The sequence below is a fragment of the Procambarus clarkii genome, chromosome 35 (assembly GCF_040958095.1).
Source record: "Procambarus clarkii isolate CNS0578487 chromosome 35, FALCON_Pclarkii_2.0, whole genome shotgun sequence".
NCBI lineage: Eukaryota > Metazoa > Arthropoda > Malacostraca > Decapoda > Cambaridae > Procambarus > Procambarus clarkii.
The window spans coordinates 25,466,376-25,492,598 of record NC_091184.1 but is presented as its reverse complement, the minus strand read 5'-3'; the positions used below and the strand labels follow the sequence as shown (position 1 = coordinate 25,492,598).

Sequence of the window (26,223 nt, the reverse complement as noted above, 5' to 3'; positions counted from 1 at the left end):
CTTAATTATGGTATCTGTGCATGGGGTTCAACCACTGCAAACCACCTCAGGTCCATCATCCCCCAGCAAAATCTGCTTTCAGAATAATAACAAATTCTGTTTTCAGACAACACTCAGCCCCCTTGTTTAACTCCCTAAACATGCTAAACATAATCTCACTCCACACATTCTCTTGTGTCAACTACATTTACAAACCCTGTTCTTAAATGCAAATCATGTTCTGAAACTCTCCCTGGACAGATGTAATAGGATCCATTATCACCAGAAATAAATATATCTTTGATATTCCCAGAGTCAAACTTAATCTTTGCAAATAAACTGACTTAGTCTATGGAACTCACTCCCTAATGAATTGGAAAGCTGTCCAACTTTTGTGTCATTCAAAAACAAAACTAAAAAGTACCTAATTTCATCTTCATAGTTTTTTACCTTGTTGCTTTAAAATTGCACTGTATCTAGTGCTACCCAATCTTCATGTACCCAATCCAAACAACTTTACCATTGTGATCATTGCTGTCTTCTTATATGTGCTTTCAATTTGCTGTATGGTGCCTATTAATCTTCGTTTAAATTACCAATCAAGCTGTCAGTGCAATCAAACTGAACTTTAATATACCAATGTGCTTTAATATTCCTACTAATCTGTCTCATCTCATTTTTTTTTCTTTCTTGCAATGTATCTGTTATCATTTTATTAATTCCGCTAGAATTTTCCTACTTAAAATTATCTGTTAGATTAAGGACCTGCCCGAAATGCTGTGCGTACTAGTGGCTTTACAAGATTGTAAATACCATGCTATGTATTCTCACAAACCCAATGTACCTTCTTGTATATAAATAACTAAATAAATAAATAAATAAATAAATTTGATGCATCACACTATTGTGATTTCTATGTGTAATAAGAGTATTGTTCAATTGAAGGGACAGCAGTTACACATACTGTACTAATGAAGCCACTATTACGAAAAGTGTTTCGGGCAAAATTAATAGTAATATAGAATTTTTTTAATTAATGTTGTGACGGGGTAAAACACTTAATACTATAAGAGAAGTAAGTTAACAAAATGAGAATGTTCAAGGAAAATAAAAAATTAATACAAAGGTGATACATAAGGATGACAAGCATTTATTTATTTATTTATATACAAGAAGGTACATTGGGGGTCAAGAGAGAACATAGAAATGAGGTTGATTTTACATTCCTGTAAAGCCATTAGCACGCATAGAGTTTCGGGGAAGTCCTTAAACTAACAGATAATTTTAAGTAGATAATTTACAGTAAAATTGACAAAAAATGTGTACAGGTACTTTACAGCCTTACTTTACAGGTACAGAGTATAGTCAAGAGTACTGGCATAGATTATTACATTATGGAGTCAGTAGTTCTAGCAACAGTACAGTAGTTTATTTACATTAATTACAGAATGGAAATACAAGGTGTAATTTAGAACTGCTCCTCATGACATTTTTTTGGAACATATCAGAACATAGAGTAACATAAACATACTATAATTTAAGGTTAATGAGGCCAGCACTTACAAATAACCAAGATCATAAAGGACACGAGTAAACACTTTATCAAAGAAATTCATGAAATTAAATGACATTAAATGTAGATAGTAAATGTAGAAATTATATGAGTATCACAGTGTGCCCTCGCTTGAATGAGCTATATGGGTGCGTAGCCGATTCATTCATGTGTGGAATTCATTCCATCAATCCGGCCCCGGCATCCCCCTTCCCCCCCAAAAAAAAAATTAATAATACATATGCCAGTACACATTTGCCTTTTGAATAATTTAAACAACAAAGAATTTGTAATGCAATGAAATAAATTGATATTGCACGTTACAGTACTGTACTTACCCTACCAGTTGAGTTTTGTAGTGCAAACTTTGTTAGCCTTAATATCCTGAGAGTGCCACACATATGAATATAAATTGTTTAAAGAACAGTAACTTTTCTAACAAATGTACATTATACACTACAGTCTGTACATAAAGTACAGTCCACTAGAATCACACTACTGCAGTACACTTATATCATATAAACTACACTTTGTACATTTAATGTCATTAGAACTGTACTGTACAGCTCAATTGGTACTCCCAGGTAAGTTATGGCTAGTGCTGGGTGCTGGTCTAGTTGCCTGGGCATCCTCGGAAGGTGAGTCCTTGCTAGTGCTGGGTGCTGGTCTAGTGGCCTGGGCATCTTCGGAAGGTGAGTCCTTGCTAGTGCTGGGTGCTGGTCCAGTTGCCTGGGCATCCTCGGAAGGTGAGTCCTTGCTAGTGCTGGGTGCTGGTCTAGTGGCCTGGGCATCCTCGGAAGGTGAGTCCTTGCTAGTGCTGGGTGCTGGTCTAGTTGCCTGGGCATTCTCGGAAGGTGAGTCCTTGCTAGTGCTGGGTGCTGGTCTAGTGGCCTGGGCATCTTCGGAAGGTGAGTCCTTGCTAGTGCTGGGTGCTGGTCCAGTTGCCTGGGCATCCTCGGAAGGTGAGTCCTTGCTAGTGCTGGGTGCTGGTCTAGTGGCCTGGGCATCTTCGGAAGGTGAGTCCTTGCTAGTGCTGGGTGCTGGTCCAGTTGCCTGGGGCATCCTTGGAAGGTGAGTCCTTGCTAGTGCTGGGTGCTGGTCCTGTAGGCCTACTGTGAAACCGTACCAAAACTTTTGAATCTTAGTTTGTTTCTTTGTTGTGAGCTTCATTACAATATCTTTCATAATATATAGTTTCAGTTAAATATCTTATCATATATCTTATCATATACATATCTTTCAGATAAAGCCATTTTTATCTGCTTTGTACACTTAAAATCAGCTTAGATTATTAGATATCATGTGCTGAGAATGAGAAAGTTTATGTTTATATGCATTAGCACTTCCAACATCTGCACTTAATGCCTCACCACAAATTTTCTTGTTAATGATGCATTGCCTCTCTTTAAATCAACATACTATTCAGTGCTAGCCTTGAAATTGTCTATGTTTAACTTCACAGCAAGTCTCTCAGCTGCATTTCTAATAGAATCAACTTATAAATTGTTTTATTTAAAATATTATTATTGTTAGCTTGAAGTTTTATACAATACAGTTCTGTATTAACCATTAAGCTGTGCATGGCATACATATTTATTTATTTATTTATTTATATACAAGAAGATATATTGGGGGGTTAACAGAGAATATAGAAATTAAGTTAAATTACCATTCTTGTAAAGCCACTAGCACGTATAGCGTTTCGGAACCAAATATGCCATATTTCAGGAGCATATACGACAGGACCTGATGGAAAAGTTCAGTTTCTCAAATTTGCTCTAATGCTTTCCAATTTTTTGTGCATACTAGCAAATCCTGCAACTTTGTCTAAATGATCACAAACGTAACTTAAAAAATAAGAAAATAAAAAATAATTATAAAAGTGAATATTGAGAACATCAGATTTTGAAATCCACTGCAAAAATATTAACTATCACCAATTGTTTCTTTGGAGTTATTATGCTCTCAGAGTAGTATATGATCTTTATTTTCATAGATTTAGAATATATGTTTTCAATTTAATTTACTGTAAAAAAAAAATCGTCAATGTGGCATTTGAATTATACGCCAAACCTAGAAAAAAAATTGATAACTCCAAACATGTAGGGTTTGGGAAAAATCCATTCTAATCAGATTATAGAACAGACAGCTGTGCACATTATTTGTAAAAATGGTGAGAATCGGTCCGAAACTGGATTTTTTTAAACTGACTCTAAAGTTGAAACTCTAGTTTTAGAGATAATTGAAGTTGAAGTTATTGACAATGAAAAATTTAGTTCTTATTCATTAATTTACTTATTTGTTTTAATAAAGGTAGTTTGACATTCGTACTCGAATATGCGAAACTTGTAGGTCAATACTGTATGTGTTGTAATGATGTCAAGAAAAAATACCCCCCCCTCCCCAAGAAACAAAATATAGTTATTAACTAGGGATTTAAATAAGGGATAAAAATGTATTCTGTATAAAAGTTATAAAGCCCTAATCTGCTCCCTAATCATCAAAACTGCCTAAAGATACAAAGAAAATAGAATATGAAATCTAAAAAACTCAGTACAAAAATTCAGTCCCAAGTTCTGCCAGTTGTGACTGATTTATTTGGTGACCAATTTCATTCTATCTTGACATAGTTAGGGATGGGTATGCACTCTCCAGGATGTAGAGGTTACAACAAAATCTGATAATAAACAATGGAGAAAAAAACAAATCTCCTTCCCCCCCAAAAAAAAAAATTGGACATTTCTGAAAGAAACAGAAATTAACATTAGGCAATGCATTTTTATGATATATAACAAAATAGAGCATGACAACATACTCATTATTATTGGTATTATTATGTATTAATCGGCAATGCTCTACAGGCACCAGCTGCATATCCACTTTGTGGACACTTTTTGCTACTATTCTTCTTTGTACATTGGACAAGTGCTTGCATCTCTTTATTACTGCATTATCCCTCAGTTCCAGTTAATAGGAGCTGTTCTCCTTATCAACAAAATGTTCTCCTTTTTAAAAAACATTGTCTAAAATACATTTCTGAACATATTGGGATGAAACTTTCATGATGCTTATGCCAATAAGTTGGAGATTTGTTTAACATTTAATATTAATTTTCACATAATTCAAATATTTTTTGCCCAGCCCAGCTTTTACAGCCCAGGCTGTAGCAGCTTTAGGGTTAATGCACGTGGTTTGTATTACGTAGGCTTTTTTTTTTATTATTATTATTTTTTCTACCACAGACGTGGCCACACATTTACAATGCTAACCAGCATATATACATTTTCTTCTGTCCTCCATGGACAGGGATAGAGATGTGTTAAACATATAGTTCAAGGGTTTATTGAACAATCAACCACAGAAGGTGATTTGGTGCTTTTAAAATGCTTAGCTAACCTACATACGTAAATACATAGATACACAAATTTACGTATGCCCTACATAAAGTGTTCGATGTGTCTTTTACATAGTGTCATTAATGTGCATTTACAAAGGTGAAATGTAATTTTGATCAGCTTCCATATATACTTTATACACATACATATACATACACACACATACATATATACATACATATATACACACACACATGCATTCACATACATTTGTCTCTTTTACTCTGACAGGGTGAGATAGCTGATAGAGAAACTAGTGTGCAATTAAGCACTTAATTAATCACTGAAGGTGATGAAGGTGCTTTTACAAGCTCAGGTTATATAGTTACATCACATACATACATTGTATAATTGATACATTACATGGTTAATCTTGGGTACAGTAGGCTGTTAGAGAGGGAGGGGAGGCAGCCGAGAACCCACCCATACCCCCTTCCCCTTTCCTGCCCACCCGTCCTTACTCCTGCCCATCCTCCTTATTCCTGCCCATCCTCCTTATTCCTGCCCACCCTCCTTACTCCTGGCCACCCTCCTTACTCCTGCCCACCCTCCTTACTCCTGCCCATCCTCCTTACTCCTGCCCATCCTCCTTACTCCTGCCCATCCTCCTTACTCCTGCCCACCCTCCTTACTCCTGCCCATCCTCCTTACTCCTGGCCACCCTCCTTACTCCTGCCCATCCTCCTTACTCCTGCCCATCCTCCTTACTCCTGCCCATCCTCCTTACTCCTGCCCATCCTCCTTACTCCTGCCCATCCTCCTTACTCCTGCCCATCCTCCTTACTCCTGCCCATCCTCCTTACTCCTGGCCACCCTCCTTACTCCTGCCCACCCTCCTTACTCCTGCCCACCCTCCTTACTCCTGCCCACCCTCCTTACTCCTGGCCACCCTCCTTACTCCTGCCCATCCTCCTTACTCCTGCCCATCCTCCTTACTCCTGCCCATCCTCCTTACTCCTGCCCTTCCTCCTTACTCCTGCCCATCCTCCTTACTCCTGCCCATCCTCCTTACTCCTGCCCATCCTCCTTACTCCTGCCCATCCTCCTTACTCCTGCCCACCCTCCTTACTCCTGCCCACCCTCCTTACTCCTGCCCATCCTCCTTACTCCTGCCCATCCTCCTTACTCCTGCCCATCCTCCTTACTCCTGCCCACCCTCCTTACTCCTGCCCACCCTCCTTACTCCTGCCCACCCTCCTTACTCCTGCCCACCCTCCTTACTCCTGCCCACCCTCCTTACTCCTGCCCACCCTCCTTACTCCTGCCCACCCTCCTTACTCCTGCCCACCCTCCTTACTCCTGCCCACCCTCCTTACTCCTGCCCACCCTCCTTACTCCTGCCTACCCTCCTTACTCCTGCCCACCCTCCTTACTCCTGCCTACCCTCCTTACTCCTGCCCACCCTCCTTACTCCTGCTCACCCTCCTTACTCCTGCCTACCCTCCTTATTCCTGCCCACCCTCCTTACTCCTGCCTACCCTCCTTACTCCTGCCCACCCTCCTTACTCCTGCCCATCCTCCTTACTCCTGCCCATCCTCCTTACTCCTGCCCATCCTCCTTACTCCTGCCCATCCTCCTTACTCCTGCCCATCCTCCTTACTCCTGCCCACCCTCCTTATTCCTGCCCACCCTCCTTACTCCTGCCCACCCTCCTTACTCCTGCCCACCGTCCTTACTCCTGCTCACCCTCCTTACTCCTGCCCACCCTCCTTACTCCTGCCCACCCTCCTTACTCCTGCCCACCCTCCTTACTTTTGCTCAAAGCACAATACCTAAAAAAAATTATTAAATTTTTCTAAAAATTTACTATGTTTTGGTGGGAAAAATTTAGTCATAGACACCTTAAATTTGTTTTATTTTGCCTAATAGGTAATACTGCTTCCATCTGTGCTCGGCTACCCAGGACGATAGCAAACACAACTTCTGCCCATTAATGATGGTAAGGACAATTTTATTCTTACTGTACTACCAGTGTGTGTGTGTATCATGATATTGTCATTAACTAGTGATGGTAAGTATATTTATTATGTCATTAACTAGTGATGCTGAGTGTATTAACCCTTTAAGTGCGCAACTCATCATATGATGGGTTGAGTGACTTGCAGTAACTTGCGCTCCACATCATATGATGCATTGGAGTACCGCGCAAGATTTGAAAGGCCCGCGGGGTAGAGGGGGCTCCCATATGCGGCTTAGGGGCTATAGTAAACAGACGCCATTTTGTAAAAAAAAATCCAGCTCGCGCTACCATCGAGTGGGAGGCATCAGCTACCCAGCAGCCACCATGTCGAGCGCACGGCCGAACGCTTCCTGGGCTCGCACCACGCAATCACTCGCCCAAGAGGAAATAACCAGTGAATTATTTTCTGATGGTGAGGAAAGTGATTTTGATGACTCTGACATTGATAAAGACTAAACACACAATTGACCGATAATAGTAGCACGGACAGTGAAAATGAGATACAGCCTCCTCCCATGGCGAGGCCTTTATGCTCACCCATTTCACCTTGCCCAGTGTCTACTTCAATTCACCCTCTACCACACAGTTCATGTGCTTATTTAGAGTCTGAGGATATTTTCGGTGACGAGTCAGAGGAAGGTGACTCTTTTTCTGGTTTTAGTGAAGTGGAATCAGAACATAGTGTTACCGAGCCTGTTGCCAGTACCAGTGGTGTTACTGGGCGAGAATTTATCGCGTCGGCAGCATCTCGCTCAGCCAAGCGCCACCGCATGGAACAACATGAGGCACCAAGAGTAGTGTAGTGATGGTGATGTTCAAGTGCTTCCACTTTATGTGCATGTAGCGGCCGTACTGTGCGCAGACAGGCTTCAGCTCCTGGTCCACGGTGTACATCGCTTCCTCGCCGTTGTGCCCCTGTTGTGTCTCGCAGGACACCAGGTGCACTAGTGTGGAGTGATGGTGCTGGTTTTATTACTCGAATTCCTGCCTTAGACAATAAAGACGGGATTACCAAGCTTTTCCCTGATAATGGAGAGGATATGAGTGAATTAGATTATTTTACAGCATTCAATGATGAGCCGCTCATGGAATATATTGTACACCAAACGAACCTTCATGCGGCTCATCTCATTAGAAGAGAGATAACAGAATTTTCACGATTGCATCGTTGGAAAACCACCAATGTAGGTGAAATGTATGTGTTTTTAGCAATATGTATGTTGATGAAGCACTGTGTCAACACGCTATCACAGATTACTGGAGCAAAGATCTGACTATTCCAACACCTTTCTTAGGGAAATATATATCCCGAGATAGGTTTCAGATACTCCTCAGGTGTCTGCATTTTGCAAGTAATGAGGACCGGACAGGGGATGATAGACTTTGGCGAGTGAGGCACTATATGAATAAAGTGATTGATAAGTTCAGAGATTTTTATGTACCAGCACAGAAGCTGGTGATTGACGAATCCCTTGTGCTTTTCAAAGGACATGTTTCATTCAAGCAGTATATTCCCTCCAAACGAAACGAGTATATCCAATCAAACGAAAGATTTGGATTGAAATTCTTTGTACAGTACTGTGTGACTGTGAAACAGGATACGTGTTACACATGATTCTGTATTCAGCTTGCGATGTAGACATTCCCGGTAACGACGAATATGGTTTCTCGGGTAGTGTGGTGAAGTCACTGATGGTACCATGGATGAACAAGGGCCACATCTTATACACAGATAATTACTATACAAGTCCATTGCTAACTAGGTTTTTGGTTGAAAATAGAACTGGATTGGTTGGCACAGTAAAGGCACGAAGGAGGGAAATGCCAGTGTTTGACGGTAGACTTGCAGTTGGTGAGTGCCAGCTACAGAAATGTGATCAAATACTCTCGGTTCGGTGGAAAGACAAGAGAGAAGTGAACCTGCTGACAACCATTCATGAGGGTACAATGGTGAACAGTGGCAAGGTGAACCGTGTAACGAAAGAACCAGTATATAAGCCAGATTGTGGTCTTGACTATAATATCAACATGCGTTTGATTGATAAGGCTGACATGATGATTGGCACTATCGAGTGTGTGCGGAAAACATTGAAATGGACGACAAAAGTGTTTTTCCATCATGTTGACATGAGCATGTTGACCTGCTATAATATGTATCTGGTGAAAACTGGACGTAAACCTAGTTTCCATGCGTTTGCTTTTACACTTGGGACACAGTTATTAGCAAAGTTTATTAAAGATGTCCCTGGCATGCAAAGACCAATCATGAACCCAGTGTTGCAGCATGCTGCTACACCCATGCTTGCTCACATGGAGGCCTTTCAGCAACACAGAGTAAACATTTGCCACCAGCTGGAAAGCGTGCAATAGGCCAACGTGAATGCCTAGTATGTAAAACAACAAAAAGGAAAGTACAGAAACGTAAAGTGGTGCAAACATGGTGTGAAGCGTGTGCAGTTCCATTGTGTGCTGTCGACTGCTTCAACGACTACCACTCTCTCCAAGAATTCTAAATGTGCAATAATAGTGCAAAAACCTGTACATAGTGTGTGCTTGTGTGTACATATAATAATGAACATTGTGATTACATAATATAATGGCGTAATGGAAAACATTTGTGTGCACATGTGTGTACCCGATGTATGTAACATTTATTGACAATGACTGTGATGTAACATTATGTGCAACACAATTAGTGACTAATATTGCTAATAAAATAGGCCTAGACACTGTAAATAATGCCGCGAAAATAAATTCGTGGCAACTCTGGCTGCTTGAAGATCGCGCGCGACGCCTCTGGGACACACCGTGCATGAGCGATCATGCAGGGTGTGACGTCATCGCTCATCTTGTCGGCTCAATTATGTCGTTGGTAAGTTCAATTGAATTTTTTGTTCTCGTGGTCAGGGAACACGACTTAACAGGTTAGGAAGAAAAAATTTTTTTTTTTTTTTTGGTATGCGCCTGTAGGTGACAAATGCTAAATAGCCCGGAGCCACACAAGGGTTATTCTTGGTGTTTTCATTACCCAGTGATGGTGAGTGTATTCATCATATTGGCATTAACCAGTGATGTTGATTGTATTAGTCATGGTATTATTAACCAGTTTTGTTGAGTGTATTAACCCTCTGAAATGGATTAGTGCCTAATTTCGCTCGATCAAGGGGTGCGCATAACACCTTAACCACTGCACTGTGCCGACTGTCCCCACCGACAAAAGTTTTTTTTTTTGTACACGGTCAAAACACGCTCGCGGTAGGTTGGATACAAAATGAAATCTTGGGACCCCCCAGTGAGAGGCAGCTTTCTTTGAAAAAAATTCCCAGAATGTCCTAGGGCTGCTGGCTGGGTTAGTATTGAGTGAGTAACCATGGGGTGGTGCACGCCCCTCTGGCTCCCAAACACCTGTCCGACGCAGTGTTGAAAGATCGCTGAAAAATTGAAAGATGTTGAAAAATTCAGACCTTATAGCCTGAAGAACATAAGGGTCATGATATTGATGAAGCTTGGCGCAATAAGGACCTAACACAAAGGTCGGATGCAAGTGATACCACACCTATTAGGATGATACAGTGAGCGTATCCAGTTGTAGCTGTGAACGCCACCCATGTCCACCTATGCCATCTCCAATTTATATAGGTGATACATAGATGAATCGTTTTCTGGGTTCAGTGATGATGCATTTGGTACAAGTAGCATAGATGAACAGTGTTAGCGGTTTCCATGGTGGTGTTTTCCATAGATATTTTCAAGATTAGCTGAATCTCTTCCAGAATGGCTCAATCTCTTCTAGATTGACTGACACTTGCTATAAATGACTGAATCTTCCAGTCAGGGACCTTACAAAGCGATATTTTCAAGACTACCTTACGCATTACGAGCTTGGCTACATACCACTTACAAGTACTAAAGCCAAGGATGTACGTGAGTGCGTTATTTGCAAGTACACAGAACAAAGAAACAGCGAAAATCTATCTGTACCTGGTGCAACGAGAGCGAAGTCGTGCTTTGTACCATGGACTACTTCATTGATTATTACTCACTTCCGAAGTACTGATTGTGTAATACAGTGTGTTAGTGTGTAAATAGTGTGTGAAACTATACATATTGTAATCTTAGTGAATTTTTAGCAAGTAATATTGCAACAATAAACATTGTGGATACATTACTGACACACAGTATCACAGTTCCATGGAACATTATGAATGCTCTGTTGTATACATATTGTAAATAACAAAAATATGCATCATATACAATAAAAAAACTAGTAAAACCGCATTGGAAATACATAGAACAAATAATTAAAAATATATTTGTGGCAACTCTCAATGCTTGAATGGCCTGCACGCTTGTTTCTGGGAGTTTCTGGTACGGGCGACCAGCCATGATGACGTCACAGCGCACCTTGTCCACGTCCCCACAGACAAAGTAAGTGGAATTTTATATTTATTTTTACATAGACATACATGTTCAGGGTTAAAAAAACATTTTTGGGGGAACACTTGATTTCATGTGCACGGGGAATGTCACAATAAACTCGGCGCATCACAGTGGTTAAGGGGACATCTATGCTCAAATCCAAAAAATTTCGAAAATTTACTAAAATTTCTGAAAAATACTACAACGTTCTGGCAACACTGTGGTGCAAACCGTTTTATGTTATCTTGAAAAATAACGTAATTAGAGTCAAATTTCCCGCTGCAACTTTCGTGAATCCGGTTCTCGTGGCCTGGGTGCGCCGTGGGGTGTTGTGTCTTACGTTGTAGAAGTCTAATATTTCGTAATAGCGTGGAAAATAACGTGTTATGCATAAAACGAATATAAACTCACTCATTGGTAACAGTCTCGTGTGAGAGAGGGGTGGGCTTGCTGGCTAAGTCAGTCACTCTTTGTGTCCCTCAGCTGGTGGACCTATCATGGACGCGCTCTCACAATTTGTGCTATTTTTACTGCAAAATGACGTACAAAACGAAGATGAGGAAAACTATGAAAGCTGAAAGCATGCTAGCTGCCCGTAGATGCAGCCCGCTGCCCCCCCCCCCACAATCCCACCCTCTGCCACCCCACATTTTCCACCTTCTACTCCAGGTCTTGCACCTGCTACTCCAAATCTAACTGGACTGGTACTTGAACAAAAAGGACAAGGATATGCAGAGACCAATGAGACGCACAACCAAACCAAGAAAGGCCCCTGAGGGGGCCTGAGGGGGCTGACCCCCAGCTATGGCGCAGGTGCCTACTAGTGCCACTCCAGTGCCACCTTGAGGACCCATATTTCTGACCAATTATATTAGGTTAGTATGTTTTAGTGTTATATTGTGATATTACTTCATAAATATTTGTACATATAAAACTGGTGGCAAATATATAATTTTTTTTTTTTTTTAACTTTTTTTTTTTTTATTTATCAGGCGATCTGCATGGAACTTGCACACCTTACTGAATCCAAGCCTATCTACAGGTGTGCAAATTTTGAATGATATTGGTCAACATCAACCTCAGCTAAAGGTGGCTGAACTTTAACCTCCGTTTGTGCAGGTAAATATTTTACAATTTTATCTGATTTCAAAGACTTTATTTATTATTCAATTTACATGAAACTTGCACATTATATGTAGAGTTTATGCCTCTAAAACATTGTGGTGGCTTTTCTTTCTACGTAGATATATTGAATTTATAAATATTTATAAATATCATATTGTTGCATAGAATTTTTGGGAAATTTACAAAATCTGTATTATTGCACTAAATACATCTGGGATAAAAATCCACCAGACAAATCTTTATTATATAGTAAGGTCATAGCAAAGTGTCATAGAACTGATTTCGGTTCACAATTGTGGGCTGTGAAATGATTTGACCATTGTTGAAAAATTGTCCAAAAAAAACTTTTTTAATTTTTTTCTCCCTCTCTATTTAGGCTGCGATGCTGAAACTTGGCCCAGTTGCAGCACCTTTCACATGTATCAGGATAATAAATTTTCAATGCCCTACAACAACTTTTAAATTTTCATATAGCAAACCCCTTAAGGCACTTGTAGGTATATTGTAGGGTTCAAAACTTGGGTACAAGATGGATTCCTGAGGTGTTTGCCAGCTTGAAAAAAATTCCCAGCATTCCCCACGGTTGTGGGCAGGCTCATATTCAAGGTAGCAACCATTTTGTATGTATCCATATTGAGCTCCCAGTCTCTAGTTGGCCATGTTTTTGAGAAAACACTCTGATGTTTAAATACAGGGCATATTCCTTGAAGATGAGCATGCCAGGGATTTTGATAACTCAAATCTGGAAAAAGACCTAAGACAGGTGTCTGATACTAGTGATACGGATATTGAAGTGAATGATGTGGAACGTGTGTACAGTACACAGCTCTCACAGCCCTGCCATACCGGCCTAGGTCATCACCATCAGTGGAGCAACACAAATGATTTTTTGTATGTTCTACTGAACATTTAGCGCCAAATGCAATTTGTTCGGATTATCCGGGAATGCTTTAGAGTAGGGTTCGTTAGAGTGAGGATGCACTGTAATTGAATCACTAATATGCTCACAATACTTTTTGAGTATAGCGATGGATCACATTTTATTATATAAGTATATCACACTACACACTATTGAATAATATTACTCGAAAAAAAACAGAAAAAAAAATCAAAGACATTGAAATAATTAAGTAATAATATTTTTGTGGCAACTCCCGCCTGACAGCTCGGGTGGAGCTGACTGCCTCCGATGATTACTCTGTCAACGCCTCACTTTTGCCAGACTTCCTCGCCCTATTGTGGTCAAAATATGTCACAAATTATTTTCTATTTTTCCCATGATCAGGAAACACACATGAACACTTTTATAAGACGTGTTGCAGGCTAAAATCGCAAGAGAGCAGCCCAAGGGTTAACAAAAACCAACTAATAATATCAGGGGATTCGCGGCCTGATGAGGGTATCGACATCATAAAACCAAAACACGCTGAGTCCCTGATGAAGGTAATGCCATCATCAATTAATGCATTTTTAAAAATCCCATTTATTGTCCGAATATTATGGGACTGGTTTTAAATGTGTCCCTTTATATTGTGAACAGTTTGATAGCAAAATGAATGACGTAGCATGAAAATTGAGGTTAGAAAGCTGAAAAGAGTACAGTTCATCCTCACTAACGAACCCCGTTCTAGCGAATTCCCAGAAGATCCGAACAAATTGAATTAGGTACTAAATGTTCAGTGTAACATACAAATGTTTGATTAAGCGAGGATTGTTCATCCAAGCAGTCACCGAGACCGAGCGTCGGAGGTGGCTGTCATCATCTATGATTCGCCAAAGTGTAAACAGTTATACAGTGTTTTATTATGCTTACCCATTGTTTCTAGGGATAAATGGTTGAAGGATGATAAAATGGTATCAAGGGTCATTGGTGAGAGTTGTTGTCACGGGGGCAAGTGGTGTCAGTAGTTAGGGTTTATTGTTAGGGGGGAGGCAGGTGGTGTAAGTTATTCTCATGGAAGGGAGGTTGTCAGTGGTGTAAGTTGTCAGGGAAGCTGGAGTAATAGTGGTGTCAGGGGAGGCTGGTTGTGTCAGTGGTGGAAGTTGTCAGGGAAGATGGGGTAACAGTGGTGTCAGGGGAGGCAGGTTGTGTCAGTGGAGAGCTCTGGCTCGAGTTATCATGTAAATGGCAATACGTGGCTGGCGCCTCCATGCTCCACCTTGATAGTTCACTCACTGTCTGCTTTTCACCAAATTAGCTGAGAAAATGTTACCATATCAGTTGTTTGCAACACAAAGCTCTATCATATTCCATAGTCAAAATGAACAATTTATAATAAATTGTGGTGTCAGTGGTGAGGATGTATTAGGGGGTGGAAAGGCGTCAGAGAAGGAGGGTGAGTAGAGACGCCAGCTGACTGCTACAGCACGTGCCTGCCTCGATACTAAGCTCACTTGGTGCTTTTGACAAAATTAGGAGAGAAAATTTTACCATTTCAGTGGTTTGTAATGCATCGCTTTACCATATTCCGTAGTCAAAATGAAGAATTCATAATAAAGTGTGGGGTCAGTGGTGAGGGGATGTATTGGGGAGGGAGGGAGGGAGGGGTAAGGAGGCGGCTAGCCTCTATGCAGTCAACATTGGGTCGAGTTTCGTTGAGGTCTGGGTTCAAGGCCTGGTCTGAGGTCTGGCCTGAGGCCTGGTCTGAGGCCTGGCCTGAGGCCTGGTCTGGCCCAAGATCTGTCAGTCTGGCTGCCACCCTCCCCCCCCACTCCTATACCGCCAACATGCTACAACCCCCCCCCCCCTCCCCTCCCGCACCTGACTACCAGCTGCCGGCGGCCCGCCAACCACCCCTACTCTTCAGTTTGTTGAGAAAATTATGTGATTTTGCTTTTTTGGATTCAATAATGCTCATATATGTAGAATTTTTAATCCAAATTGTTTGTAAGTGATTGTTCTATCAAATGCCATAGTGAAAATGAAGACTTCATAATAAATGAATTTTTATGAATATTTATGTAGACTGATACAGTTGGCTTATGGAAATCCTGGCCATTACATCATATTTGCAGCCACAAATAACAGTCACATAGTTTTGATTTTAATATGGAATTGTTTACAATTGATTGTTCTATCATGTGCCATGTTCAAAATGATAAATACATAATAAATAGATTTTCTGTGATTTTTTGTTTTGTTGATAGTGGATGTAGGACCTTTGTTATTTTCACATGAAGGGGAGGGACAGCCTGGGGCTGACGGGTAGAACGAATTCCGCAGTGAAACGAATCGGCCTCGCCTCGTTCGAGTGAGGTCACACTGTATAAACATTTGAGTGTGGTTTGTGCGCTCATGGCCAATGCTCAGCCTTCGTTGCAGTGTGTGCCAGGTCGCTTGCCAGCCCAGCAAAAGAGTTAATCTTCCTTGGAGATTTCAATTTACCGAGTCTAAGATGGAGAATGGCAAACACAAATATCATAGCAGGGAATGACCCGGGAAATAACCAACCACAGGTTAGAGAACTTTTGAGATTCTGTGACAAAATCTCGCTCAATCAACAGATTACAGAACCAACTAGGAACGAAAACACACTAGACTTGTTTTCTAGTGTGTTTTTGTTGTTTTCTAGTTTTCTAGACTTGTTTTCTAGTTCATCATTAGTTCACAAACAATGATGAACTAATCAGAGACATCACAATCTCAGATACTTCATACTCAGACCATAAGCTCATTGAAGTGCGAACTAGCATAAATAATGGTAGGAGGTCTAAGAGACCCAACAAGCGAGAAGGAATATTCAATCAATTCAATTTTAACAATAAGAGGATCGACTGGGAAAAAATAAATGTAGACCTTGCAACCATTCAATGGGAGACAGTCATAAACGACAAAACTCCCACACAGGGAATAGCTCAACTGACAGCTGAAGCTTACAAGGTCTGCTTGAAGCACGTGCCTGTGAGGAGGGGCAGAAAGAGGACCACTCTAGAAAGAGAACGCAGACAACTGTACAGGAGAAGGAAAAAAATAACGGAAATGCTTCGGCAGACACAACTATCACAAGCAAAAAAAATAAGCCTAAGCAGGGAGATCGAAGAAATAGAACAAACGTTGAAGCGATCGTATGAGTCTGAGGAAATGGAATTGGAACAGAAAGCTATACAAGAGATAAGGAAAAATCCGAAATATTTTTTCACATACGCAAAATCAAAATCAAAAACCTCTACCAGTATTGGACCGTTAATTACAAATGAAGGTACGTACACAGAGGACAACAAAGAGATTAGTGAAATTCTAAGAAGCCAGTATGAGGCTATGTTTAGCACACCAATAAACAACATGAAAGTTGATGACCCAGACAGCTTCTTTATGAATGACATTCAAGCTGCAGATAATATAACGGATATTACCACAAACTCGGAAAACTTTGAAAGAGAAATTGACAATATGCCTATGCACTCAGCTCCTGGGCCTGACTCATGGAATTCAATATTCATAAAGAAATGTAAAGTACCAGTAGCGAGAGCACTCAGCGTAATTTGGAGAAAGAGCCTGGATACAGGGGAGATACCAGCAGCACTTAAATCTGCAGATATAGCTCCGTTGCACAAGTGGGGGAGTAAAGCCTTGGCAAAAAATTATAGGCCAGTTGCACTAACATCACACATAATAAAAGTGTTTAAAACGTTTGTATATAGGGTAATAACACCACAAACAGTATTGTTGGGGGTGAAACTTTAGTGCGTCTGACCTTGAATGTGTGAAGGAAGCAGCCGCCACCTGACTGTGTGTAGCGACGTCTCTTAGTGCCTGAACTAACTATATCAACTTAGTTGTACAGTTGTGGTGAACAAAACATGTAGATACTTACATATAACATCTGTATATAGTGAATAAAAGCAAAAACAGTATTGTGGGAGGAGAATGTGGGTGAGGGAGGGAGGAAGTAGCAGCCAGAGGCAGGCTGCCACTGGTTGCCACTGGCACTCAGCATGCCAACTTAGTGGTTCGTTATGGTGAACACGAATGTAGATACTTATATGTAACACCTGTATATAGTGAATAAAAGCAAAAACAGTATGGTGGGAGGAGAATGTGGGCGAGTGAGTGGCTGGCTGGTGTGTGGCGGTCACTCCTCATTGCTTTTTGACTCATATTAGCAACTTAATGGTACGTTATGGTGAACAAAACATGCAGATATTTATATATAACCTGTGTATATAGTGTAATAGTCGACAAAGTATTTGTTCACTGTTTGATGAACATAATAATTGAATCAACAATATGCACACTATATTTTTGAGTACAACGATGATTCACTCATTTTATTATATAAATATATCACACTACACACTATTGAATAATATTACAGCAAAAATACTATGAAAAATCAATCAGAGACATTGAAATAATTAGGTAATTATGTCTTTGTGGCCACTCCTGCCTGACAGCTGGCGAGCAACAGATCGCTTAGGACGCACGCTGAGTCAGCGCCTGTTTTTTGCCAGACTTCCCCGCCCTATAGCGGGCAATATATGCCACTTACGATTTTTTTATTATTTTTCCCATGATCAGAGAACACAAATTAACAGGTTTAAAAGAAAAAATAATTTTTTTTTGTATGCGCCTGTGGGTGACAAATGCTAAATAGCTTGGAGTTAAACAAGGGGTTAAACATAATACAGGGTACATAACACAATCAAATTTGCCCATAGTAGGTAAGCACCATGTAAAGAATTTGGGAATAATGATGTCTAACGACCTAATGTTTAGGGAGCATAACCAAGCAAATATTGCGTCAGCCAGAAAAATGATGGATTACGAGAACTTTCAAATCCAGGGATCCCATCACAATGGTTGTGCTCTTCAAATCACTTGTGTTGTCGCATCATGAGTACTGCTCAGTACTCACTTTACCCTTCAGAGCGGGAGAGATTGCAGAAATAGAGGGAGTACAGAGAACATATATGGCATACATAGACCCGATAAAGCACCTAAATTATTGGGATCGTCTCAAAGCCCTCCAAATGTACTCACTAGAAAGTCGACGAGAGAGATATCAAATAATATACATATGGAAAATACTAGAGGGCCAGGTTCCAAATCTACACTGTAAAATAACAACATACTGGAGTGAATGATACGAAAGAAAATGCACAATAAAACTAGTGAAGAGCAGGGGTGCTATAGGCACAGAGAACACTGTATAAACGTCAGTGGTCCGCGGTTGTTCAACATTCTCCCGGCAAGCATAAGAAATATTGCTGGGACAACCGTGGACATCTTCAGGAGAAAACTAGATAAGTTTCTCCAAGGAGTGCTGGACCAACCTGGCTGTGGTGGGTATGTGGGCTGCTCCAAGCAACAGCCTGGTGGACCAAACTCTCACAAGTCAGAGTTTGAGGAGTAGAGAGTACTCCTCAAGTACTTCCAGTAGAGTAGAAGTAGGAGTAGAACAACTCCCAGAACCCCATCAAGCAGGTAAACCGCCTCTAGATACAATGAAGGTAAGCCTTAGGCTACACAATGAAACTTGTAAAAGCAACTGTATTGCTGCTGCCTCTAATATCAATTGGGAGTTTGAAATAAGTGACATACTGAATATCAACCTTGCAGTGCAAACATTTCTTCACAAAACTTTTAGCCTTGCCTTAAGGCTACCTTGAGGTGTTTTCTGGGCTTAGCGTCCCCGCTGCCCGGTCGTCGACCAGGCCTCCTCGTTGCTGTATTGGTCAATCAGGCTGTTGAATGCGGCTACTCGCAGCCTGACGTATAAATCACAGCCTGGTTAATCAGGTATCATTTGGAGGTGCTTATTGAGTTCTCTCTTGAACATTGTGAGGGGTCGGCCAGTTATGCCTCTTATATTTAGTGGAAGCGTGTTGAACAGTATCAGGCCTCTGATGTTGACAGAGTTCTCTCAGAGTACCTATTGAACCTCTGCTCTTCAACGGGGGTATTCTGCACATGCTGCCATACCTTCCGGTCTCAAATGATATTATTTCTGTGTGCAGATTTGGGACCAGCCCCTCTACTATTTTCCACGAGTAAATTACAGTAGTTGCATGTCTCTGCACCTTTTCCAGTTTGTTGATGTGCTGCTTAAGATATGGGCACCATACAACCACTGCATATTCCAGTTTTGGTCTGACAATAGTTGTGAATAATTTCTTTAGTATTTTGCCATCCATGTATTTAAAAGCAATTCTGAAGTTAGAAAGTGTAGCATTGGCTCTTCACACAATGTTCTTTATGTGGTCCTCAGGTGATAGCTTTTTATCTAGAACCACTTCTAGATATCTTTCTTTATCCGAATTCTTTAAAGATTTCTCACATTTCATAGAGGTGTCTGAATATAAAGTGAAAAAAATGCCAAAGGAGCTAAGTAAGAACAAAGCATTTGGTCCAGATGGAGTTTCACCATGGGTTTTGAGAGAATGTGCACTTGAGCTCAGCATTCCACTTAACAGATTTTTTCAGGCATCCCCGTGAACAGGAGTCCTAGCAGATGTGTGGAAAAAGGCTAACACAGAACAAATGTTTGCACTACAAGGTTGATATTCACTGTACTACCTATTTCAGATTCCCTGTTGATATTAGAGGCAGCAGCAATCTACAACAGTGGCAGTAGGGAAGATCCCATCAAATATAGACCTGTATCATTAACAAGTGTTACTGTATAGTGAAAATTTTGGAAAAAAAACAGCGTTGAATGTAATGAAACGCCATTTTCTAGGTGAGACCCGGAGGCTCCCCGGAGCATTACCAGGCTGATATGCTAATGTCAGACTTTGGCATCAGTCATGTGTATGGAGTTCAAGGGCCTACCGGGGACCACGGCCAGAACCTGGCCCCCTCAGAGAGGCAAGGGGAGCAATGGCCTATAGAATGGCTTATGCATCGTTAACGATGCATAAGTAACAAGGCTCCATTAAGGAACATATAATCTCTTCCCACAACCAGACCATCACCAGAGAAGTCTTATCAAAAAACACGGAAATCATCGATAGATACAGCGATAGCAGGCGGCTTGATATCTGTGAGGCACTACACATTAAGAAGTCGATACCAGCAATCAACAGCCAATTAATGCACAACTATATTCTACCCACTTCAAGACTCCACACCAATAAAGAAGCATCAAGAAATATGGGCCAATAGGCCCATTGCAGTTACTTACATTCTTCCTTTTAACTTACAAAATATTATACCCATTGTTTCGTGTTCTGTCTTGTGTTGAAAATTTGTTTTCACCTCATCCAAAACTGTTGTAACATCACCTCACCCAAATGCAGGTATAAAATCAAAGCTGTTTAACCCTTACACTGCTCAGGGGTCCTGGGGACATTTACACCCCTGTGCGCAAGAAAAAAAAAAATCAAATTTTTTTTTTCGTCTTCTAGACATGTTAATTTGTGTCCCCTGAGCACGGGAAAAATAAAAAAAAATCGTAGGTGACATATTTTGGGTGCAATTGACCGAGGAAGTCTGGCAAAAAGTGGGCGTTGACAGAGCGGTCGTCAGACCCAGTCAGCGTCACCCGCGCTGACAGGTGGGAGTTGCCACAAAGATATTATTACCTAATTGTTTCAATGTCTTCGATTGATTTTTTCTTAGTTTTTTTGCAGTAATATTATTCAGTAGTGTGTATTGTAATATATTTATATAATAAAAGTGGTGAATAATCACTATACTCAAAAGTATGATGTGCATATTAGTGATTCAATTATTATGTTTATAAAACAATAAACAAATAGTTTTGCTGCTATTACACTCTATACACAGGTTATATATAAGTATCTGCATGTTTTGGTCACCATAACGAACCACTGAGTTGGTATTGAGAGTCGAAAAGCAACGAAGAGTTACCACCACACACCAGCCAGCCACTCGCTGCCACTCCCTCAATATATGTATGTATATATTTTGTTCACCACAACTGTACAGCTAAGCTGATATAGTTCAGGCACTAAGAGTCGTCGCTATACACAGATGGCGGCTGGCGGCTCCCTCACTCATTCAAGGTCACATGCACTAAACTTTCTCCCCCAACAATACTGTTTGCAGTGTTATTACCCTATATACACATATTATATATAAGTATCTACATGTTTTATGCACCGTAACTATACACCTAAGCTTGTAGTGCGCCCAAAGAGCATAGTGGCCACCCTCTAAACAGCTAGACAAATCGTGCAGACGACGTCACCTACGTCACCCATATGGCTCCTCCCAGCATAATCCTTTTGCTGTTATTACACTAATACACACATTATATATAAGTATCTACATTTGTGTTCACCATAGAGAACCACTGACCTGGTATGATGAATGCAAACAATAACAGGTAGCCACACAGTCAGTAAACGATGCTGTCTCCCTCCGTCTCTCAGCATCACTCCTCCCACAGCGCTAATTATTACAACATTCCTGCTATTATCACAACCCTGGTTATTTATATCACAGTCAGGGGTCATTATTAATCTTACTTTTTCGGTCATATTTAATAATATATGTCTACAGGAAAGAATGCTACCAAAATATACTAATATATATACAGTATATATATATATATATATATATTATTAAATATGACCGAAAAAGTAAGATTAATAATTCTAACACGAATTTTCTCAATCTTTCGTACATTACGCTTCACTGTTGGAGGTAAATAAAAAATCACTTCTCCAAAATTCATTTTTATTTCTAGTCTGACGCGACACGGGCGCGTTTCGTAAAACTTATTACATTTTCAAAGACTTCACAAATACACAACTGATTAGAACGTATCTCTGATTTTATATCTACATTTGAGTGAGGTGGGAAGGGTGATGTGGCATTAACACAAGACAGAACAGGAGGGGATATTAATAGGGTATTAAAAGTATCAACACAAGACAGAACAGAAACAATGGGTATTGAATAGAAGTGTTTGTAGAAAGCCTATTGGTCCATATTTCTTGATGCTTCTATATTGGAGCGGAGTCTTGAGGTGGGTAGAATATAGTTGTGCAATAATTGGCTGTTGATTGCTGGTGTTGACTTCTTGATGTGTAGTGCCTCGCAAACGTCAAGCCGCCTGCTATCGCTGTATCTATCGATGATTTCTGTGTTGTTTACTAGGATTTCTCTGGCGATGGTTTGGTTATGGGAAGAGATTATATGTTCCTTAATGGAGCCCTGTTGCTTATGCATCGTTAAACGCCTAGAAAGAGATGTTGTTGTCTTGCCTATATACTGGGTTTTTTGGAGCTTACAGTCCCCAAGTGGGCATTTGAAGGCATAGACGACATTAGTCTCTTTTAAAGCGTTCTGTTTTGTGTCTGGAGAGTTTCTCATGAGTAGGCTGGCCGTTTTTCTGGTTTTATAGTAAATCGTCAGTTGTATCCTCTGATTTTTGTCTGTAGGGATAACGTTTCTATTAACAATATCTTTCAGGACCCTTTCCTCCGTTTTATGAGCTGTGGAAAAGAAGTTCCTGTAAAATAGTCTAATAGGGGGTATAGGTGTTGTGTTAGTTGTCTCTTCAGAGGTTGCATGGCTTTTCACTTTCCTTCTTATGATGTCTTCGATGAAACCATTGGAGAAGCCGTTATTGACTAGGACCTGCCTTACCCTACAGAGTTCTTCGTCGACTTGCTTCCATTCTGAGCTGTGGCTGAGAGCACGGTCGACGTATGCGTTAACAACACTCCTCTTGTACCTGTCAGGGCAGTCGCTGTTGGCATTTAGGCACATTCCTATGTTTGTTTCCTTAGTGTAGACTGCAGTGTGGAAACCTCCGCCCTTTTCCATGACTGTTACATCTAGAAAAGGCAGCTTCCCATCCTTTTCCGTCTCGTAACACAGAGCACAGAGTTCTGTGCTGCGTTTCACTTACGAGACGGAAAAGGATGGGAAGCTGCCTTTTCTAGATGTAACAGTCATGGAAAAGGGCGGAGGTTTCCACACTGCAGTCTACACTAAGGAAACAAACATAGGAATGTGCCTAAATGCCAACAGCGACTGCCCTGACAGGTACAAGAGGAGTGTTGTTAACGCATACGTCGACCGTGCTCTCAGCCACAGCTCAGAATGGAAGCAAGTCGACGAAGAACTCTGTAGGGTAAGGCAGGTCCTAGTCAATAACGGCTTCTCCAATGGTTTCATCGAAGACATCATAAGAAGGAAAGTGAAAAGCCATGCAACCTCTGAAGAGACAACTAACACAACACCTATACCCCCTATTAGACTATTTTACAGGAACTTCTTTTCCACAGCTCATAAAACGGAGGAAAGGGTCCTGAAAGATATTGTTAATAGAAACGTTATCCCTACAGACAAAAATCAGAGGATACAACTGACGATTTACTATAAAACCAGAAAAACGGCCAGCCTACTCATGAGAAACTCTCCAGACACAAAACAGAACGCTTTAAAAGAGACTAATGTCGTCTATGCCTTCAAATGCCCACTTGGGGACTGTAAGCTCCAAAAAACCCAGTATATAGGCAAGACAACAACATCTCTTTCTAGGCGTTTAACGATGCATAAGCAACAGGGCTCCATTAAGGAACATATAATCTCTTCCCATAACCAAACCATCGCCAGAGAAATCCTAGTAAACAACACAGAAATCATCGATAGATACAGCGATAGCAGGCGGCTTGACGTTTGCGAGGCACTACACATCAAGAAGTCAACACCAGCAATCAACAGCCAATTATTGCACAACTATATTCTACCCACCTCAAGACTCCGCTCCAATATAGAAGCATCAAGAAATATGGACCAATAGGCTTTCTACAAACACTTCTATTCAATACCCATTGTTTCTGTTCTGTCTTGTGTTGATACTTTTAATACCCTATTAATATCCCCTCCTGTTCTGTCTTGTGTTAATGCCACATCACCCTTCCCACCTCACTCAAATGTAGATATAAAATCAGAGATACGTTCTAATCAGTTGTGTATTTGTGAAGTCTTTGAAAATGTAATAAGTTTTACGAAACGCGCCCGTGTCGCGTCAGACTAGAAATAAAAATGAATTTTGGAGAAGTGATTTTTGATTTACCTCCAACAGTGAAGCGTAATGTACGAAAGATTGAGAAAATTCGTGTTAGAATTATTAATCTTACTTTTTCGGTCATATTTAATAATATATGTCTACAGGAAAGACTGCTACCAAAATATACTAATATATATATATATATATATATATATATATATATATATATATATATATATATATATATATATATATATATATATTAGTATATTTTGGTAGCATTCTTTCCTGTAGACATATATTATTAAATATGACCGAAAAAGTAAGATTAATAATTCTAACACGAATTTTCTCAATATTTCTTATGTTTCTTTTCACTGTCGATGGTAATTGAAAAATCAGTTCTCCAAAATTCATTTTTATTTCTAGTCTGACGCCACACTTGAACGCGTTTCGTAATAACTTATTACATTTTCAAAGACTTTAGTTTACACACACACAACTATAACCTGCAAACACTAAACAGATTTCTTACTATGCTATAATTCAAATGGCTTTTCATTTTATATACCTGCATTTGGGTGAGGTGATATGTTACAACAGTTTTGGATGAGGTGAAAACAAACTTTCAACACAAGATAGAACACGAAATATTGGGTAAAGTTAAAGGGGAAGAATGGAAGTAAATGCAAAGGGCCTATTGGCCCATATTTCTTGATGCTTCTATATTGGTGCGGAGTCTTGAAGTGGGTAGAATATAGTTGTGCATTAATTGGCTGTTGATTGCTGGTGTTGACTTCTTAATGTGTAGTGCCTCGCAGATATCAAGCTGCCTGCTATCGGTGTATCTATCGATGATTTCCGTGTTTTTTGTTAAGACTTCTCTGGTGATGGTATGGTTGTGGGAAGAGATTATATGTTCCTTAATGGAGCCCTGTTGCTTATGTATCGTTAATCGCCTGGAAAGAGATGTTGTTGTCTTGCCTATATACTGAGTTCTTTGAGGCTTACAGTCCCCAAGTGGGCATTTGAAGGCATAGACGACATTGGTCTCTTTCAAACCGTTCTGCTTTGTGTCTGGAGAGTTTCTCATGAGTAGGATGGCAGTTTTCTTGGTTTTATAGTAAATCGTCAATTGTATCTTCTGATTTTTGTCTGTAGGGATAACGTTTCTATTAACAATATCTTTCAGGACCCTTTCCTGCGTTTTATGAGCTGTGGAAAAGAAGTTCCTGTAAAAAAGTCTAATAGGGGGTACAGGTGTTGTGTTAGTTGTCTCTTCAGAGGTTGCATGGCGTTTCACCTTCCTTCTTATGATGTCTTCAACGAAACCATTGGAGAAGCCGTTGTTGACTAGGACCTGCCTTACCCTATAAAGTTCTTCATCGACTTGCTTCCATCCTGAGCTGTGGCTGAGAGCACGGTCGACATAAGCGTTAACAACACTCCTCTTGTACCTGTCTGGGCAGTCACTATTGGCATTGAGGCACATTCCTATGTTTGTTTCTCTAGTGTAGACTGCAGTGTGGAAACCTCCGCTCCTTTCCATGACTGTTACATCTAGAAAGGGCAGCTTCCCATCCTTCTCCATCTCGTAGGTGAAACGCAACACAGAATTTCGCTCAAATGGCTCCTCCAGCTCCTGCAGATGTCTGACCTCGGGTACCTGAGTAAAAATGTCGTCAACATACCTGCAGTATATGGCCGGTTTCAAGTTCATGTCGACTAAGACCTTTTGTTCGATGGTACCCATGTAGAAGTTTGCAAACAGAACACCTAGGGGAGAACCCACAGCGACCCCATCTACTTGCTTATACATGTGCCCATCCAGGCTCAAGAAGGGTGCCTCTTTAGTACAAGCT

At 40.6% G+C, this 26,223-nt stretch overlaps 1 protein-coding gene across 1 annotated transcript in view; it reads left to right on the top strand.

Moving 5' to 3' along the window:
- The window catches only part of LOC138371393 (tripartite motif-containing protein 5-like), a 52,028-nt gene that overhangs the window by 3,961 nt on the left and 21,844 nt on the right, over positions 1-26,223 (top strand). Inside the window, exon 2 of the mRNA XM_069336179.1 lies at positions 6,797-6,866. Coding sequence (XP_069192280.1) covers positions 6,861-6,866 — 6 coding nt within the window. The 5' untranslated portion in view covers positions 6,797-6,860. The remainder of the gene's footprint in view (positions 1-6,796; positions 6,867-26,223) is intronic.